The sequence below is a fragment of the Ahaetulla prasina genome, chromosome 1 (genome assembly GCF_028640845.1).
Source record: "Ahaetulla prasina isolate Xishuangbanna chromosome 1, ASM2864084v1, whole genome shotgun sequence".
NCBI classification, from domain to species: domain Eukaryota; kingdom Metazoa; phylum Chordata; class Lepidosauria; order Squamata; family Colubridae; genus Ahaetulla; species Ahaetulla prasina.
The window spans coordinates 205900390-205919589 of NC_080539.1; the positions used below are offsets into that span (position 1 = coordinate 205900390).

General features: G+C 38.3%; 1 protein-coding gene across 1 annotated transcript in view; it reads right to left on the reverse strand.

Moving 5' to 3' along the window:
* Nucleotides 1-75: 75 nt before the first annotated feature.
* The window catches only part of ANKAR (ankyrin and armadillo repeat containing), a 46314-nt gene continuing 27189 nt past the window's right edge, over nucleotides 76-19200 (reverse strand). The window contains exons 12-22 of the mRNA XM_058188656.1: nucleotides 17581-17822; nucleotides 16881-17034; nucleotides 16627-16788; nucleotides 15217-15323; nucleotides 13589-13711; nucleotides 10900-11058; nucleotides 8037-8154; nucleotides 3720-3829; nucleotides 2958-3154; nucleotides 1768-1814; nucleotides 76-332 (exon numbers count right to left, since the gene is read on the reverse strand). Of these exons, the coding sequence (XP_058044639.1) occupies nucleotides 88-332; nucleotides 1768-1814; nucleotides 2958-3154; nucleotides 3720-3829; nucleotides 8037-8154; nucleotides 10900-11058; nucleotides 13589-13711; nucleotides 15217-15323; nucleotides 16627-16788; nucleotides 16881-17034; nucleotides 17581-17822 (1664 nt within the window). The 3' untranslated portion in view covers nucleotides 76-87. The remainder of the gene's footprint in view (nucleotides 333-1767; nucleotides 1815-2957; nucleotides 3155-3719; nucleotides 3830-8036; nucleotides 8155-10899; nucleotides 11059-13588; nucleotides 13712-15216; nucleotides 15324-16626; nucleotides 16789-16880; nucleotides 17035-17580; nucleotides 17823-19200) is intronic.

The following is a 19200-nucleotide window of genomic DNA, read 5'->3' on the forward strand; positions in this document are numbered from 1 at the left end:
TCCATTACAGATGCAAATCATATTTTTATTTGCATGAAACTGCATGGTAACAACTTCTTTTCTGCTACCACAATATAGACAATACGTTTAAATTTTCTCTTCGGACAAAATATGTTTGAGTGTCTCGACATTAACAATTCTTGGTCTTGAAACCTGAATGAGATCAGAGGTTGTTGTGTGTGGAAATTGATAGTGTCCAGATGCTGGAATGCGGGGTTTCTCCAGAACTTTTACTCTTCCCATTATATGTGAGGTTGGGGGAATTAAAGAGAGAGAATCCTTCGGACGAAATTTTCCTTTGTATACTTTAACACCAGTACCTCGAAATTTTTCTAGAAAATAAAAGCACCGTTTTTACTACTATCAGTATTATCTGCCAAATATTTCAGACTGTTCAGACAAATAATGTTGCAACATGAGTAGGACTACTTGTGGGCTGGATCCTTATTCCACCTGGTTCATTTCAACAGCTAGAAGTGGAGTGAGTAGCTGCATTGGAGAATGGTTCCTGCCACCTTGAAAATGATAGCAGTGCGTGCCCTCCTGGTCAGGCCACCTCTTAATCTGGCCATGCAATGAGTTGTGGTGACGCAGTGGTTAGAATGTACTACTGCAGGCTACTTCTGCTGAGTGCCAGCTGCCTGCAATTTGTCAGTTCGAATCTCACCAGGCTCAGAGTTGACTCAGCCTTCCATCCTTCCGAGGTCGGTAAAATGGGGACCCAGATGGTTGGGGGCCAATATACTGACTCTATAAACTGCTTAGAAAGGGCTGTAAAGTACCGGGAAGCTGTATATAAGTCTGCTATTGCTACTGCTACTGTCTGGCATCCAACCTTCCCTTTTTTGGGAGGGGAAGTTTGGCGTTAGGTGGTTGGGGAAGCATATTGTCAAACCCAGATATGGAATAGAAACAGCATTGGTCACTCTTATGGAAGGAACCTGGCTATAGGAGTGGACAGCTCCTGATCCTTTTAGATCAGTGTTTTTCAAACTTGGCAACTTAAAAGATGTGTGGGCTTCAACACACAGAATTCCCCAGCCAGCATGCACTGGCTTCCAAGGATGCCTTTTAAAACAGCTTTAGATCAGCCATCTCACCAAGCTCATGAGTCTTCAAGAACAACAGTTTGAATTATAAGAAATTTCTGGTGGAAAGCAACATTAGAAGGGTCTACCCACACCACAAGTTTTATTAGATAATGTATTTTTATATATGCCTAGCCCACTCTGCATAAATTCATGTGGATTAGGCCAGTGATGAAATCTGAGCCGGTTTACTACCGATTTGCTGGCTGTGCATGCGCGCTGTGCACGCATGCGCAGTGTGCATCATGCACCAAATGCGAGCTGCGCGTGCACACAGTGCACGCCAAAAGAAGCATGGGGTAAGTAGAACAGCGAGCATGGGGGGGGATGTGATCAGCTATGGCGTGCAGTCTTTTTTTTTTACTTTTAAAAGCATTTTTTTTTACGACCTATTCGGCCGAAGAGGTTGTAAAAAAATGCTTTTAACAGTAAAAAAAAAAGGCTCTGACGATCGCGCGACTCAGCTGGGCAGGGGCTTGGGGGGCGGGGAGGGATTTTTGCTACCGGTTGTCTGAACCACCCGCCGCCATCGCTACTGGATCAGCCAATCCAGTCTGAACTGGGAGCATTTCACCCCTGGATTAGGCTGCATATTTAAGCTTTTATATATTTTGTGTGGTTATCAAATGCTTTCTTGATTTGTGTACTGCATTATATCTATTAGCTAGGCATACATTACCTCGTATGTGTACAGGGACGGCTGGTGGTCCGCCATTTATCTCCAGGCTGAAAATAAAAACCAAGTTTTAAGTTAGGATGCTGATAATTGCTAAGGCCCTTTGTAAAGTACTTTCACTAAAGTCCTGAAACCATTATTAAATAATGTAGTTTGAGAATTCTGTTAACTATTCTTTTTTTCCTGTTTAACAATTAAACCTAACATAAACATTCTGTGTTTCTGAACTGGTATGTTTACTTTCATTGAACTTCTCTATTATCTATAATCTGATTCAATTGACTGTGATGCCGCAATAAACATACAGGCTTCAGGAGTCTTGTTTTGTCTGCTTGATTAGTTGGCTAGTCTTCTTAAATTTGACAAAGATTACATGATAGCAAGTTTATGAATCCATGACATTATAAACATTCACAGTATTTATGGAAATGTTTAACATCAGTCCTGATGTAAGATCTCAGGCTTTCTAGTACTCTGTGCTTAGTAAGATATGTATATTAAACTCTGAATTAAACTAGACTGCTGTACAATAACATTTAATTAAAAGTAATTAAAACTACCACAATTTCCTAATAAGTTCAAGGCAATTATGAAAACACGAATAGCATTTTAAAAATGCTATAAAACCTATTGCTCTAAATGCTATAAAACCCAAAAGAACTACACAGCAAATAGAAAAAGAAAATATGTTGCTGAAGCCAGTAAATTCAGCATGGTCTTCTAAGCATGAAAGGCTTTATTCTTGAAACATGCTTTCTAAAACAGGGATCTCCAACCTTGGCAACTTTAAGCCTGGAGGACTTCAACTCCCAGAATTCCCCAGGCAGCTTTGCTGGCTGGTGTATTCTGGGAGTTGAAGTCCACCAGGCTTAAAGTTGCCAAGGTTGGAGACCCCTGTTATAAAACATTTAAAGGTAATCTTGCAAAAAATCAAATTGTTCTTGTTTTGGAATAAAGTACCACTTCCAGCCAGAAACAGACTTTCACCAAGTTCATATCAGGGCATTCATAGTATATAAATAAAAACCTTCCATTTTCTCAGGCTTGGGGTAAAGTCTCAAGCCTCCATATTTTGAATGTTTATTTCCCAAACATCCATGTGATTCATCCTTTCAAATAGAAATATATTTCATTCTAAAACTGATGTGCACAGTATTCAGAAACTTCACTAAAATTTTAAATACTGTTCATACCTGAGAGATGGGAGCCCAACTTTTTTCTGCCTCTTAAATTCATTTACAAAATCCGAATTTATTTTTGCATCTTTGCTGAGATTGATTATTAGCCTCTTGAACAACTTGGGCTTATTCCTACATTGCACCAATAGATGGCGATACGCAGTTCGGTTAAAAGTTAGATAGCCAAGAGCACATGCCACAGCTGAACGAACCTAAAAAAGACATCCACATTATAGAAGTGCAGTTTATTAATTTTGTTTAGGATCAGTGAATCAGATTATTTTACAGTAAGCAACAAAGCAAGGAAACTATGAAAACTAAAATAAAAGTTCTGGATTGTCCTGAAAAAAAAATTCCTTGCAGAAAACAGGACCTTTGTATATGTCACTTCTGTCCATTATTTGGATATATCTATCCCTGTTGCCCAATTTTGTATGTGTGAGTTTGTGAGCCCCGTATTACATTTTTGATGGACCGGGATGAGTTTGATATCTGAAAATCACAGTCTAAAGGTACTAGAGCTGCTACTAACAGGTCCAAGAAAGCAAAGATTTTATTTATTTATTTATTTTATTTATTTATTTATTTTGTCACAACAATATATATAAATATATATATATATATATATATATAAGAGCTCAGAGTGAAATGAACATATAATAGTACAAGACAAAACAGTATTACATGATGTGGTGCTCCATTCATATCAAGCGGGGAGGGACAGATTCTGGTCTCTATTGAACAGTAAGAAAACTTACCAGAATTTTAAATTCCTACCTCCTCTTCCTTTGCATATAAATGATAACAAAGACGTTGGACAGTTCCCAGGCCTGTGATTGCTTCTGGAATACCTGCCCTTGTGTGGGCCAAGCTGGCTAATAATTTTCCTAAGGATGGGGAAATGGAATTAAAGCATAAGTATTTGTAAATTGTGCAAATAAATTATATCCAACACAACTCAGTACAGCCAGAACTTGCAAAGTATCAGACCCGAGTTTTTCAAACTTTGGGGTAACATGGCCACTTAAAATGGATTTGGTTTTCATTTTTTAAAAACCTTGCCTAGTGCAGACAGAAGATTGAAAATATGATTTGGGCTTTGCTTCTGGCTTTGCCTACATTACCCTAGTGGGCAGTTGAGGAACCTGTAAGATATAGATTAACATTAAATTATTAAAGGCAGCATTTTTATTTCCTGCTTCACTCAATAATCATGGAAATTATACACATTTGTTTATCGTTTTATGGAGTTCCAGCATTGCAAAATCTGAAAAAATCTGTATTAGTCAATTGTGATTTCTTAAATATTTTAATGAAAGAAGACTTTAAATATACTATAGCTCAATTTTCATTATTTTTGTTTCTCTTCTTTTGGTATGCTCGGCCAACTAAAAAGTTAAATGTGTTTGAATTCAATTAACCACTTCAGATGGAGAAGTGCATACATATGTCTATGAAGGAATCAAACTGAAATTGACTAAAATCTTGATTAAAATCTTTGCTTATTTCAAAGATATTTTCCAGAAAATTATGATGCAAACTCTAGTGGATTATCAGCCACTTCTGTGATATAGGCATCAGGAAAGCAAATGGTCTTATATTTCTGGCTTTGTTTCAAAATAATATCATATTTTCCCAAAATAAGACCCATCTTATATTTTTTGAACCCCAAAATAAGGGCTTGGCCTTATTATTGGGGGTGTGGGGAGTGGGGGTGTCTTATTATTCTGGGGATGCAGGAGGCGGCGAGGGTGGTGACCTCATGGCTGCTGCTGTGTTGTGCTGCTGTGGGAGCGCAACACAGCCATTCGTCAGCTGTTCGCTGGGGCAACCATAGGTGGGAATCTCCCCGGTGTTCTTGACACTCGCCCACCTCCCATCCATCCATCTATCCCCCTTACCTGCAAACTCCTGCCCTGCTCCCGCCTCTCTGCCGGGCAACCCCCAGCAGCCTCAGACACTCAAAGCCTGTGCCTACCCGACTCCCTTTTCCACAGCACCCGGCTCTTTATCGAGGGGGGTGGCATGTGGGGTGGAGGAGAAGCAAGACTTCTCCCCCCCTTGCCAGGGGCCAGGGAGACGCGCGTTTTCCCTGCCTTGCAGCTCTGTTGCGTTTCTCACCGTTGTCTGCAGGCAAACACGTTGTAGGGTAAAACCAAACTTCTCACAAGTTTGAGAAATTTGATTGAACTCGCAAGGTTTTTTTTACCCTACATGCTTGCCTGCAGCGAGCACGCGACGGAGCTATAAAGCAGGTAAGACACATCTCACATCTCCCCAGCCCCACCCCTCCCCACCTGCCACCCCAAATTGCATCCAATTTGAGCAGAGGCAGGAAGCCCTGCCATTCCTGGCAAGAGGGGGAGAAGAGACAGCAAGAGGAGCGAACCCTGTCTCGCTCCATGCATCTCGCTTGTCCCCCACACCACCTGCCATCCCCCTCAATAAAGAGCTGGGCACTGTGGAAAAGGGAGCCAGGCGGGCTCTGGGTGTCTGGGGCTTTGGGGGTCTGGGGCTGCTGGGAGTTGTCTAGTGGAGAGGCGGGAGTTTGCAAGCAATTGCTTCCCCTTTGCCCTCTCTCCCAAAAGCACTCCTCGGACGCAGCCACTTCTGCAGCAGGAAACTTGTGCCTCGCACTGGCCTTCCAAGGTGTACTGTATCAGCAGCTATCCACAATTTTTTAACACTTATTTCGTTCCAACCCACTTGGTCCAGTACGGTCATGACAAAATAAGGGTAAAAAAATTATGGATAGCTGCTGCTACAATACCCTTCGGAAGGCCGGGGTCAGGCACATAGGGTGCATCGCTTGGCCTCCTGCGGCAGAAGTGGCCGCAATCCATGGCAAAAACGGCTGGACGTGCCGGCTGGAGCGGCACCCATGAGGCAGCTGTTCCGTGGACGGAATTCCCTGCTGTGACTGTCACAATTAGGTAAGGAGGGTGCAAGGCGTGTGGGCTGCGTTGCTTGGCCTCCGGCTTCTTTTGCAGCCACAACTGGCTGCAAAAGTGGCCTTGCTTGCTGGAGGTGGCGGCCTGAGTGGCACCTGCAAATCAGCTGTGAATGACGGCCTGAGTGGCTCAGCTGATCCGATTAAGGGGCCGTGAAGCCCTGAGGTGACTGGGGAAGGGGACTGTGCTGGCCACACCCACCCCATCACTAGGGCTTATTTTCAGGGGAGGTCATATATTTATGCCTACCCCAAAAATCAGGCTTGGCCTTATTTTCAGGATATGTCCTATTTTCGGGGAAACATCATAGAAGCAAATATTAATCGGGACCATTGTTGTTACATCACAATATTTATTTATTTATTAGATTTTTTAAAATCTTACCTTTATTATTTTTATAAATAAGGTAATGAACATATCTAATGATCTTATTTGCCCCATAACAACTACTTTCTGAAGTGGGCTGGACTAAGAAAAAGTGACTGGCCCAAAATCATTCACCCAATTGGCATTCATGCCTAAGGCGGGATGAAAACAGTGTCCTGGTTTCTAGGCCAGCATTTTAACACTGGCTGTCTATTTTAAATATATTTTATTTGTTTTTATAATTTTGTTAGTAAATTAACTATTTTCTATTAACTGCCTGAAGAATCATAAATTAATCTCCTTCACCAACATCCCTTTTCTCCTAGGAATTCTCCCCTTCCCTGAAGTTACTGACCGTCAAGATAGCATGTTTTGTTGTTGTTAGTCACGTAGTCGTGTCTGACCCATCGCGACCCCATGGATAACGTTCTTCCAGGCCTTCCTGTCCTCTACCAGCCCGGAGTCCATTTAAGCTCACGCCGACTGCTTCAGTGACTCCATCCAGCAACCTCATTCTCTGTCATCCCCTTCTTCCTTTGCCCTCAATCTTTCCCAGCATTAGGCTCTTCTCCAGTGAGTCCTTCCTTCTTATTAGGTGGCCAAAGTATTTTAGCATGTTTTACATCCTATCTAGTATGGTCTAGATGAGTGTTTCTTAAACTTTTTCTTCTTAGGATTCTTTCTCAGATTTAAAAATTATGGCAGTACCAAAAGAGTTTTGTTTGTAGGGTTATATTTACTGATAACCACATTAAAAATTAAAATGGATGTCTTCACTGCTGCTACTGCTTTTCATGATTGTTTGAAGGATTTTAATGTGGTATTATTTTTCAACATAAGCTAGCAAATAATTTTGATCTGAGGATCCTGACAGGATGTTGAAAACCTCCAAGGCTCCCAGAACCATACTTTAAGAAACACTGGCCTAGATGGAATTTCTCCTTCCTTTCATACGTTTTTCAAAGTTAATGTGGACTGATGCCTTTTTCTGTATATATGAACATAATCATGTGAAGCTTTCTGAGACTGTTTAAAAAGGATACAGTAGCATTTAGACTTATATACCACTTCATGGTGCTTTACCACCCTCTCTGAGCCATTTACAGAATCAACATATTATCCCCAGCAATCTGGCTCCTCATTTTATCGATCTTGGAGTGATGGCAGGCTGAGTCAGCCTTGAGCTGGTCAGGATTGAACTGCTGGCAGTTGGCAGGGTTAGCCTGCAATACTGCATTCTAATGACTGTGCCACCAAAGTTTAGCCGTTTCCTTCATTAGGCACAATGTATTAGTTAATAACAGAATAGAATAGAATAGAATAGAATAGAATAGAATAGAATAGAATAGAATAGAATAGAATTTTATTGGCCAAGTATGATTGGACACAAGGAATTTGTCTTGGTGCATATGCTCTCAGTGTACATAAAAGAAAAGATACGTTCATCAAGGTACAACATTTACAACACAATTGATGGTCAATATATCAATATAAATCATAAGGATTATCAGCAACAAAGTTACAGTCATACAGTCATAAGTGGAAAGAGATTGGTGATGGGAACTATGAGAAGATTAATAGTAGTGCAGATTTAGTAAATAGTTTAACAGTGTTGAAGGAATTATTTGTTTAGCAGAGTGATGGCTTTCGGGGAAAAACTGTTCTTGTGTCTAGTTGTTCTGGTGTGCAGTGCTCTATAGCGTCGTTTGTCACTACAATGATTCTGCACAGTATTTTAGAGTTTTATATACATTTCCCCTTTTATAGCATTAGTTACCTGTTAACACTAAAGTGGCTGATTTTTCTGAACATAGTAGGTCAACCAAGGTAGAAATTCCTCTTGCAGACAAACTAACTTGATCCATATCAATTATAATTTTTGCTAGTATTACAATCTGAAATAGAAGATACTTTTTCACACAACAGATAAAACAGGTTGCATTTTTTTCATTTCTTATTTTTCACAATATAATAGTCTAAACATTTTAGTGACAGTATTAAATACACACAGTACTGGGAATTTTATAATTACAAAATCATAGTAGTAGAAAATATATTTGCATTCAGGTAAAAGCATTTTATATTATCATCATCATCCCTTTCCTCATTTTGGTTTATTGGAACATTGCCATATTCATTACGCTTCAAATTTAAACATACTTACCTTTCACTAAATTTCATATAATTTAGTCAATTTTAATTCTATATAGACTTGCAGAAGATTGCAGCATAACAAGACAAAAGCCCACAATTCTAACAAAAGGACTCAAAGTATCCAATAATACCTGAGAACAAACCAGGAATGGGGAACAAAATAGGCAAAATGTTCTCAAAACATTAATTGATCTCCTACGGTAGAAATATCTAAAGAGGTTTGAATCAGCCATCAAACTCCTCAAAGATTTCCTGAAAAATTAAGATTTTAACAGACCAACAAAAAGTAGAAACGAGCCTCGTCAGAAAAGGTGTAGAGTGTTTTTCAAAACATTTGTACAATGACAGAAAAGCCCTTGCTTTTCATCATATTTAGCTATTCCACTTTTTACAGCAGACCATTCAAAAAGAAGGGCCCATCCCAGATCAATGTATCACGCACCCCATCAATTTAGCCTGCCTCAATCTGTGGAAAGCCTTCCATTACAAAAAGTTATTTTAAGAAAGGCTTTATTTATTTATTTGTCATAACAATATAACAATATATATATACAAGCGTTGCATAAAGGGTTATATAATATATGAACGTATATATGAGAAACGAGGTACTAAAAACATATATGTACATAGGGGAAGAAACAGTAGGACAGGAACGGTAGGCACGTTTGTGCTCTTATGCACGCCCCTTAGAGTCCTCTTAGGAAAGTGGTGAGGTCAACCGTGGACAGTTTTTGAGTAAAGCCTTTGGGGTTATGAGAAGAAACCACAGAGTCAGGTAATGCATTCCAAGTATATACAATTCTGTTACAGAAATCGTGTTTTCTGCAATCTAAACTGGAGCGGTTGACATTGAGTTTAAATCTGTTGGTAGCTCTTGTGATATTGTTATTGAAACTAAAAAAGTCATTGACAGGAAGGACATTACAACGGATGATTTTATATGTTAAACCCAGATCTTGTCGAGGGCGACGAAGTTCCAAGTTTTCTAGACCCAAGATATCAAGTCTGGTGGAATAAGGTATTTTATTAGTTTCGGAGGAGTGGAGAATTCTTCTCGTAAAATACCTTTGGACACGCTCAACTGTGTTGATGTCAGATATATGGTATGGGTTCCAGACAGGAGAGCAGTAATCAAGAATTGGCCTAACAAATGTTTTATATGCTCTGGTCAGTAGCGTGGTGTTTTTTGAAAAGAAGCTACGTAAAATTAAGTTAACAACTCTTAGAGCCTTCTTAGCTATATAGTTGCAGTGGGCTTTGGAACTTAAATCGTTAGATATAAAAACTCCAAGGTCTTTGACAGGGTGGCAATGCGAGGCAATGTCCATCAAGCATGTACTTTGTGATTGGGTTCTTTCTTCCAATATGCAAGACTGAGCATTTACTGGTTGAGATTTGTAGTTGCCAAATTTTAGACCAAGCAGTTAGATGATCAAGGTCCTTTTGAATTGTGGATGTATTGTCAGTGGTGTTGAAAAGTTTGACATCATCAGCAAAGAGAACACAGTTACTTGAGATATGATTACAAAGATCATTTATGTATATTATAAAGAGAGTAGGTCCAAGAACGCTGCCTTGAGGAACACCACTCTTGACAGGAACAGGATTTGATAGAGCATTACCAATTTTAACTATTTGTTGTCTGTTTGACAGAAAAGCAGATATCCAGTTGTGTAAGGGTCCTGAAATGCCATAGGATTTTAATTTTAGGAGAAGTTTATCATGTACTACTGAGTCAAAAGCTTTACAGAAGTCTATGTATATTGCATCTATTGATTTACCTAGGTCAAGATTTGTAGTCCATAGGTTTTTACAGTGGAGAAGTTGTAAATTGCAAGATAATTTTTTCCTGAAGCCAAATTGTTTATTTGAGAGAAGGTTGTGTATTTCTAAGTGTAAGGTAATGGATTGGTTGATGATGGATTCCATAACCTTGCAGGCGACGCAACATAGGGAGATTGGTCTATAATTATCAACTAAGCTGGGGTCGCCTTTTTTGAAAACTGGAATGACTGTGGCTAGTGACCAGAGACTGGGAAGGGAACTGGTAGTTAAAGCTATATTAAAGATTATACTTAGGGGTTCTGCTAGATTACTAGAGAGTTTTTTAAAAAGTAAGCACAAAGACCATCAGGTCCAATGGATAGAGATGGCTTCAATTTACTTAGAGCTTTACCAACATTTTCTTCTGGTAATGTTCTTTACCAACATTAGCTTTCTACATCATCGCCAGTCATTAGCCAGATTTGTGGGAACTGATGGGAATTAAGAGTCTGAAATTTTCAGAGAACAGCATTTGGGAAATCTGGTCACACTCTTTCCATATTCGGGTATTATGAAAATCTACTTTTTTGGGATTCCAGTAGAATCTTCCCAACAGGGAATTTCAAGTTCTATGTTGCAAACTACATTCTTCCAAAATGCTTATTGATAATTGTGCAGAAATAATTCTGAACCAACTATTCATGTAATATCTAGGGTTGTACCTGAAAGGCAGCCATTGCTCTATCTGTCTCGACATTTGAGCCTAGAAGAGGTTCAAATACATGGATTGATATGGGTCCAGCCTCTAAAATCAGTACCTGCTGAGTAGGATTATTATAAGCAAAAACTGCAATAGCATATCCTGCTCGTAAACGGATATCCTTAAAAAAACAAGAAAATAATAACATTTAGAAATTGAAAATGTTGTTCACATTTAGAAATTGAGATTTTTCAAACAAACCAAGCCACTGTGTCTACTTTGAATTCCAGGAGAGTTAAAAGGATTTAATTTCTTTTTTTACACTATTCATTTAAATTTTTGATATTCTGTTCTTTATCTGGAAAGACACTCAGGACAGCATAAGTAATTTAGCATTCCTGTCTTCAGAATTACAAGATATAACAGAAAAAGATGGAAGAGAAAAAGAAAAGATAATAAAAAGACCTCTAATAAAAAGAAAAGGTGATGCTGTCAGATTGAATGCTATCTGTTATCAAATGTTATTAAATTGGCAAGAGGATATCCATGTATATAAAATGTGTATAGTTATTTCCAATACATGTGGATATTTAATTGTCACCAGTTACAGATTGCATACAAATTTCATTATTTATTTAAGTGACAAAGGTGTTTTTTTTTTCTACATGGAAGTGGGCCACATGGACATTATAACATTGATCCAGTAAGTTAATTCGGGGTCTAGTAAACACTATTTCCAGGTTTATTCTTCCACATTAGCTATATCACCTAAATATTACATCTCAATTAATAATTCTATTTTGCATAATAAATTATTACTTCAAAACAGCAGGGCTACAAGTCTTGTCCTATAAAACTGGGGTTCAGTTTAGATACAGAAGAGAGAGAAAATTTTACACTTTATTTCCATCTAATGGTTGTGTGAAGATTTGCATCCCAGATTTTATATTCAAGGAGCATTTATTCATCAAATGCATTTTTTAATTGCTGATTGACTGCAAGGCCCAGGCAAACTATTTCTAAACACTTACCACTAGTAATTACTCCAGTGAGATAAAGCCTTCACTGGAGCTTCTCACATTCAAGTTCTGAATAGATTTACCCGCAGACTCCTCCACATTTTCATATGTATACAAACAACAACATTTCAGTTAGAGATTTAGCTATGACATAAAACAAACCAGGTATCCCTCTAGGAAAGATGCCAGAAGGTCCAATGCTTCCCTAGAACAGGTTATCCACTGATGTCAGCTCTAGCCATCGCCTGTTTTAATACCTAGTAGAGGGTACCTGTACTGACAATGAGGATATGCAGCCATGTTATCATCTATTACCAGAGGTGGGGGGAGGGAATGAAATCATCCTTATTCATACATGGTGGCAGGCACACAGCAGGAGCTTTGCATCTCTCCTACCAGATGTAAGTCTCACAGGCACACCACAGCATCATCAATACTAGACAACCCAAATCTCCAGAAATACTCATTCTTGATACCAGTATGTCCCAGTCCACATTCAAATGTAAGAAAGCACTAGATCGTGGAGGGAGGGGTTGTGAGAATTCAGCCACATTGTTTTGGATCACATCTAACTCATCATTGCTTTCAGACATTTTTAGATGTTTTGAAGAAGTAGAGCTTGGTGTCATCAACATACTGATAGTATCGCATGTCCAAGCTTCCGATGGCCGTTTCAGCAGCATTGTATAGATATTAAAGTGGGATAATATCTATACAATGCCATTATCGGATGGCCATCAATCACCTGTAGATCTCTCTAGCAAGCATTCTTCTTCCAGTCCTCTTGATGCAATTAACCAGTGGAACTGCTTGCCTTCAAAAATTGTAGGGGCTCCATCACTGTAGGTTTTTAAGATGAGATTGGACAACCATTTTTCTGGAATGGTATCCTGCTTGAGCAGGGGGTTGAGCTAGAAGACCTCCAAGGTCCTTTCCAACTCTGCTATTCTGCAAGAACTGCCGGGGTGCCAAGGCTCCGTCATCCGATATTACTTTCTGAAAATTTCCCTGCAAGTCTGAGTAGCCTCACAGTAAGACAGTGTCTTCAAAGAGCATTTCATGCAGCCAGTTCGCACCTATTTGGGAGAACCGGTTGTTATCTTTCTAAGCAGTTTGGAGAACCTGTTGTTGGAAGAAATCTTATTTTGTTTTTTCCACTTTACAGGGCTAATCCTGTAAAGAAGGCAGGAAGGAAACATCCTGGTGTTGTTTCTAGCCTAATCTTTACTGCCCTGCTTATAGAAACTGCCTCTCTGTTTAACCCTTATTACATTGTAACAGCTAAGGAAAAGTGCCCATCAACGTGAGAAACATTGAGTTGGCCATGCCCACACGGTCACATGACCACGAGCCACACCTACCCAGCTGGTCATTAAGGCAGAGAACCGGTTGTTAAATTATTTGAATCCCACCACTGATTTCATGGAAGTTATTTAAAAGGATAATTGATGAGAGATCCACAAATTTCAGAAGAATCCTACTTCCTTTATCCCTTTTCTGCAAAATGTCATCTACTAGTGTCAACAGGGCCAAGTCTGTCCCTTATCAAAAGTAGAAGTGGGTGTTTTGTGGTCTGAGTTAACTCTAGCCATTTTTGTGCATCCTCAAAATTCCAAATGTACCCGCAGCCCTAGATGCTGAAGATTCTTAATTTATTATTTGATTTTATAATTTGAATACCAAATATTTTACCTTATCTGGTGCATAAAAAAGTTTAAGGACATCCAAATAACGAAAACCTTCTTTCTCTTGTAATACAGTCTGCAGAGCGCTATTCTTTAGAACAATACAAGCCAAGGAAAACGCAACTTCAACCTAAAGATTAATTAGAATTGAAAATATTAAAACTTGAATTATAATATCTTGTGAGGCATGAAAAGAATTGTTATGACTTCAGGAAATCTACCTTTGATGCCTAAGAATATTTTCTTCAGGAAGGGAAAGATCCTCTTTTTCTTTCACAGCAAAAAAAAAAAAAAGTAAAAATTTTATATATCTTTATTGCTATTGAATGGTTGTCCAGAATTTTGCAGCTGAGATCTGGTGTTGTAACCCTATCAGAATGTGATGTCTACATTTTTTTTCTCAACCTTTTAAATCATTACATTTTAGAAGAAAATAACAAAAGGAATTACACTATATAGGCGTGAAGCGTATCATAAAACTTAAAATTAAAAGCAAAAATCTTTCTATGAGTTTAAAATGTTTTCTTCTTTTCAAATCCTCAAATCTGTGGGTTTTTCTCCTTTTCTGTTTATCCTAAATGTCATGCAAACCGTTCTAAGTATTGTAACAAAGTGTACATGTATAGAAGGAAAATGCACAGGCATAAATATTGTAGCAACCTTTCTTATCTGTGTAAATAACAAATACATCTCACTGAATATTCTAATATCCTTAGGAAAACTGCAGGATCTAACAATCTTTAATATTCCTTCTCTTTATGCATCTATATAAGAGCCAGGGTGATTTATGATTCTAGTGCTGGGATGAAATAGAGGGCCCACTAGGCCAGGATTGATCACAGTCTTGATCTATCCTAGGCTTTCAAAGCTAGCTAATTCTATGAAACGCTCTCTCAAGGTCATTGCGTCATTAGGATATGACAATCCACTTCTGCTCCCAGGAAGTCAGCTACTGGTTGTAAAGGCACTGCCCATTTGATTTTAGTCGTTTTTATGGTAGCTATGTATATTTCATCCCCTAACTTCATTCTTACACATTTAAATAATATTAATATATTATCCATTATATTATCCATATTTTAATTAATGCTGATATTATGGCAAAATCAAATACAAGGTCAAGATTGAAGTTCTATTACCTAATGTGATATCAGCACCTAGAGCAGTTAGGGCTGCCAAACTTGTGGCTTGCGGGCCAGATGCGTCATACCTAGTTACGCCCATGCCCAGTTTAGCGAAGTGGAAAAAAGTCACGATATATCACACGATGACGTAACAACGTGAATTTGACACCCCTGAGCTAGAGTCTTCGACATTCTGCACATGTTTATATTATTCAATGAAGCAAAACTATCAAAGCCATTCAAGAACTATAGCCAATCCTAGTTTAGTGACCACAATTGGAATCGGCAATTTGGTTGTTATGAGAAGTAGTCACTAAGTGAAACTGCAACTATGTTTATATTTTTAGTTCAGTTTTCCTTTGCTTTATAGATCAATGGAGGCTGTAAATGTGGGGAGTGATTGTAAAGTTATTTTTTTCATCACCATTGTAACCGAACAGTCGCTATCCAAGGCAGTTGCTAAATGAAGACTCTCTAGTTTACAGCTGTATGATAAACATTTAAAACCCACCTTTATCTGAAGGGATGGATGCGTTTTAAGTAAATGAACAAGTATTGGCAAGGCCCCTTCATCCACTACATTCTCTTGACTAATTGGATTGCTTATATGAGCTTCACCTAGACGTTTGATGTCAAGCAAAGAGATCCATACAAATAAAAGAAAGGTGGGGAAGGAAAATTAGCACAAGCAAAATATGACCCCTTAACTGTTCTTTACTTTTAAGCAAACATATGCTAAATGCTGTAGCTCAAATCCATGGAAAGTTCTCATGAAGCAAAACTTAGCAAAGCCCTTTGGGTCCAGAAATGAGGCATGTTTTTTTTCCCCCAAGTATAAACAATATATAAGAGAGCCAATTTGGTGTAGTGGCTAAAGCACCAGGCTAGAAAGTGGAAAACTGGGAGTTCTAGCCCCACTTTAGGTACCAAGCCAGCAGGGTTACTTTGGGACAGTCACTCCCTCTCAACTCTAGGAAGAGGGCAAGGGCAAACCATTTCTAAAAAACCTTGCCAAGAAAAGTGGCAGAATTTGCCCAGGCAGTTGTTATGAATCAAAATTGGCACAAAGATAAATAAATGAAACCTAACAACTCCCCAAAGTAGGAAACATAATCTTGTGAGAAGTAGAATTAGGATTACTTTTAAAGTTTTAAAATGCTAGATGAAGAGGTTTTTAAATTCCCAGACATTAAAAAATATTTTAGGATATTTAGAACTTACCATTATTTTACTACTGATTTTAGTATGTCATTACTATCAGTTGCATTAATTTTACCTCACAAAGCTAGTTTTACTTTGGCTTTCCTATTTGACCCTGGTAGTATCCTGGATTTAAAAAGGGTCAGATAGCAGATTAAGGATGAGTCTGTAGCTGACATCTGTACAGTACAGTACTGTCAGAGTACTGTATTCTGTACTTAGGTAGAAGGATATATGGACTGACTAATTTAAAGCAATACTGTATATTCTGAAGAGATCAATGGAAGTGATTGTATTGTCTATTCTTGGATAAGGTCTTATAGAAAAACTGGGACTAAATATAAGTTGCTAGCAATAATTTCATCCCATCTGTTCTGATGATTTCTTTAGACTTATTTTTAAAAAAAACATCTCACAAAGCCAACTATAGCCTCAAAAGCTCATACCAGGAAATTCAGAAAAAGAATGAACTAAATCCTGACTGGGCTATAGTTGGTTTTGTGAGTCACAAAGTATGTAGCTGTAGGATTGCAGCTTATTGATAACGCATCTGTTTTGTGAAGAGGGTTGCCGTATAGGGGAAAATGCACTGCTGCAGCTCTCAAACCTGTCCAATATTGTATAATATTAAGACTATCCTTTGCTAGGCCCTTCCATGGTTTTTACTCAAAAGCTTTTAACACTGTTATACTTTGACAGCAAGAGAAAAGGAACTACAGACCGATACACATTGTGCCTAAGGCTTTGATCACACTGAGGAGGGTGCCTTCTGCTATCCTTCCACTTCTTAACAGCCGGACCAAAGGAGCAATTCCATTCCCTTCGCATATTTGGTTCTGGTGAATTTCACTGTCCTTGCTAAGAGCTATGACAGCTTCTCCTCCTTCCAAAACAACGAAAGTAACAAATACATTTAAGAATTTTTGAACTCCTATATGAGTTTGTGCCTGTGATTGCATAACAGCAGTGACTTACCAACACACTGCATTTTATCAGATGGTGATAGAAGCATGTCTATAATTAAATTGTATCCAATCTGTTCTGCCATGAATTTCTGCTGCTTCAGGGTTTGTCCGGCTAGGGCCCAGAGGGTTACAGCCCCTTGTTCTTTCACCTTCAAGTGAAAGGCCTGGAAGTTGAAGCAAAATGAGAAAGCTATACATGAAAGCTTACGAGCATAAGCATATCTACTCTGTAGGAAGAGTGTTGATGCTTTTGAACTTTGCTGTTGAAGAAGACTCCTGATAATACCATGGAGAGCCAAGAAAATTAGCCAATGGACCATCAAACAAACCAATCCAGATCTCACTTGAGGCATAAATCATCAGGCTGAAATTATTCTACTTTAAAGCCTTTATGTGAAGGCCCAGCTTTCTGGAGAAGTCTTTAATTTGTGGAAAGATGAAAGGAAAGGAAAGGAAAGGAAAGGAAAGGAAAGGAAAGGAAAGGAAAGGAAAGGAAAGGAAAGGACCACAACAGCCAGGTGGGTAAACTCAGTTATTGTTGGGAGACCTGAAGGACCAGGTTAGGGGCAGATAATCATGGGAAAGTCTAGCTATGTAATCTCTAAGAATTGACAGTACTTGATGGCATGTTGTCATCATCATCATTGTCATCGTCATCCCTTATACAATGAGTTGGGTAAGACAACTCACCAAAAAAATGAACCACTTGCCTTCAGGAGCTTCAGAAGGAACTTGGTCACAGATCTGGATAGAAATCTCATCTGGATAATAGTGTTCCCTTCACAGAGTGCCTCAATTGCCGTTGCTCCTTTAACCTGAACACCGATTTTCCTTCCTCTGAGAAGTTGAATTAGAGGATCAATAACATTTGCCGCCACGATAGCATTCTGCATTTCCATATTCCCACGAGAAATTTCTGCAATTACTGCTGAGGCCACTGCCACCAGGACATCTTTGAGCAGAAAAAAATACAGGAATAAAAGCCAGATGTATATGTGTAGAATCTGCTTTAATCTTTTAATGACTCTCATTACTTATAGTATTAATGACAATTTGCAGGTTAAATATTTCCTTTTGAATGATTTTTTTAAACTTCTCTGACCAATAACCTCAAATTCATCAATGAATTCCCAAATAGTAATCACTACTATACCTATAGTTTTGAAATAATCATTTACTGTATACTCTTCATGTTATCTACCCAGTTTAAAACAAGAAGCCATAGCAGGTTATCCTCTTTATATTGGTATTGATGTGCCAGGAGTACATGTTTTCAATGTTCATGGAAAAATTATGGAATACCATAATATACCTAAATAAGAGGCATAAACTATAGATGTTAGATTTTTAAAATATTAGAGTGTATCCTTATTTTATTCTTTATTATATCTATTATCCATCACCCATTTCCTTCCACTTATGACTGTAACTTTGTTGCTTGTATCCTTACGATTTATACTGATATTGTTTCCTGATTGCTTATTTATAATATATAATATAACAACAGAGTTGGAAGGGACCTTGGAGGCCTTCTAGTCCAACCCCCTGCCCAGGCAGGAAACCGTACACCTATCTCAGTCAGATGGCTATCCAACATTTTCTTAAACATTTCCAGTGTTGGAGCATTCACAACTTCTGCAGGCAAGTCGTTCCACTTATTAATTGTTCTGTCAGGAAATTTCTCCTTAGTTCTAAGTTGCTTCTTTCCTTGATCAGTTTCCACCCATTGCTTCTTGTTCTACTTTGTACACTATGACTATCATATTTGTACCCTATGACTATCATTAAGTGTTGTACCTTATGATTCTTGATGAATGTATCTTGTCTTTTTATGTACACTGGGAGCATATGCACCAAGACAAATTATGTGTGTCCAATCACACTTGGCCAATAAAAAAATTCTATTCTATTCTATTCTATTCTATTCTATTCTATTCTATTCTATTCTATTCTATTCTATTCTATCCTATCCTATCCTATCCTATCCTAATTATTTCCTGACTAAAAATTAAACTAAAATGCGTGACAAAGACTTGTTGCTGTACTTAGATAATGATGTTACATTTTTTCCCCTTCAAAGTATTAAAGTCAGTTTTCTAGCACTTGTAAAGCAAGATATTCCTTAATGGGTCATACAAATGAAGGACAGAACCAGGAATGAGAAGGTAAAAGTTTCCTAGTAAATGTATTTACTCCCCTTGGCACTGAGACTTCTAAGACTGCATTTTATTGTTGAGTTTAACTATGTCTGTTTATTAGAGACTGCTGGTAAAAGGGATGTCTTCTCCTGCAAGTCCCATCACCCCAGAAGTAAAATGATCTGGAAAGTT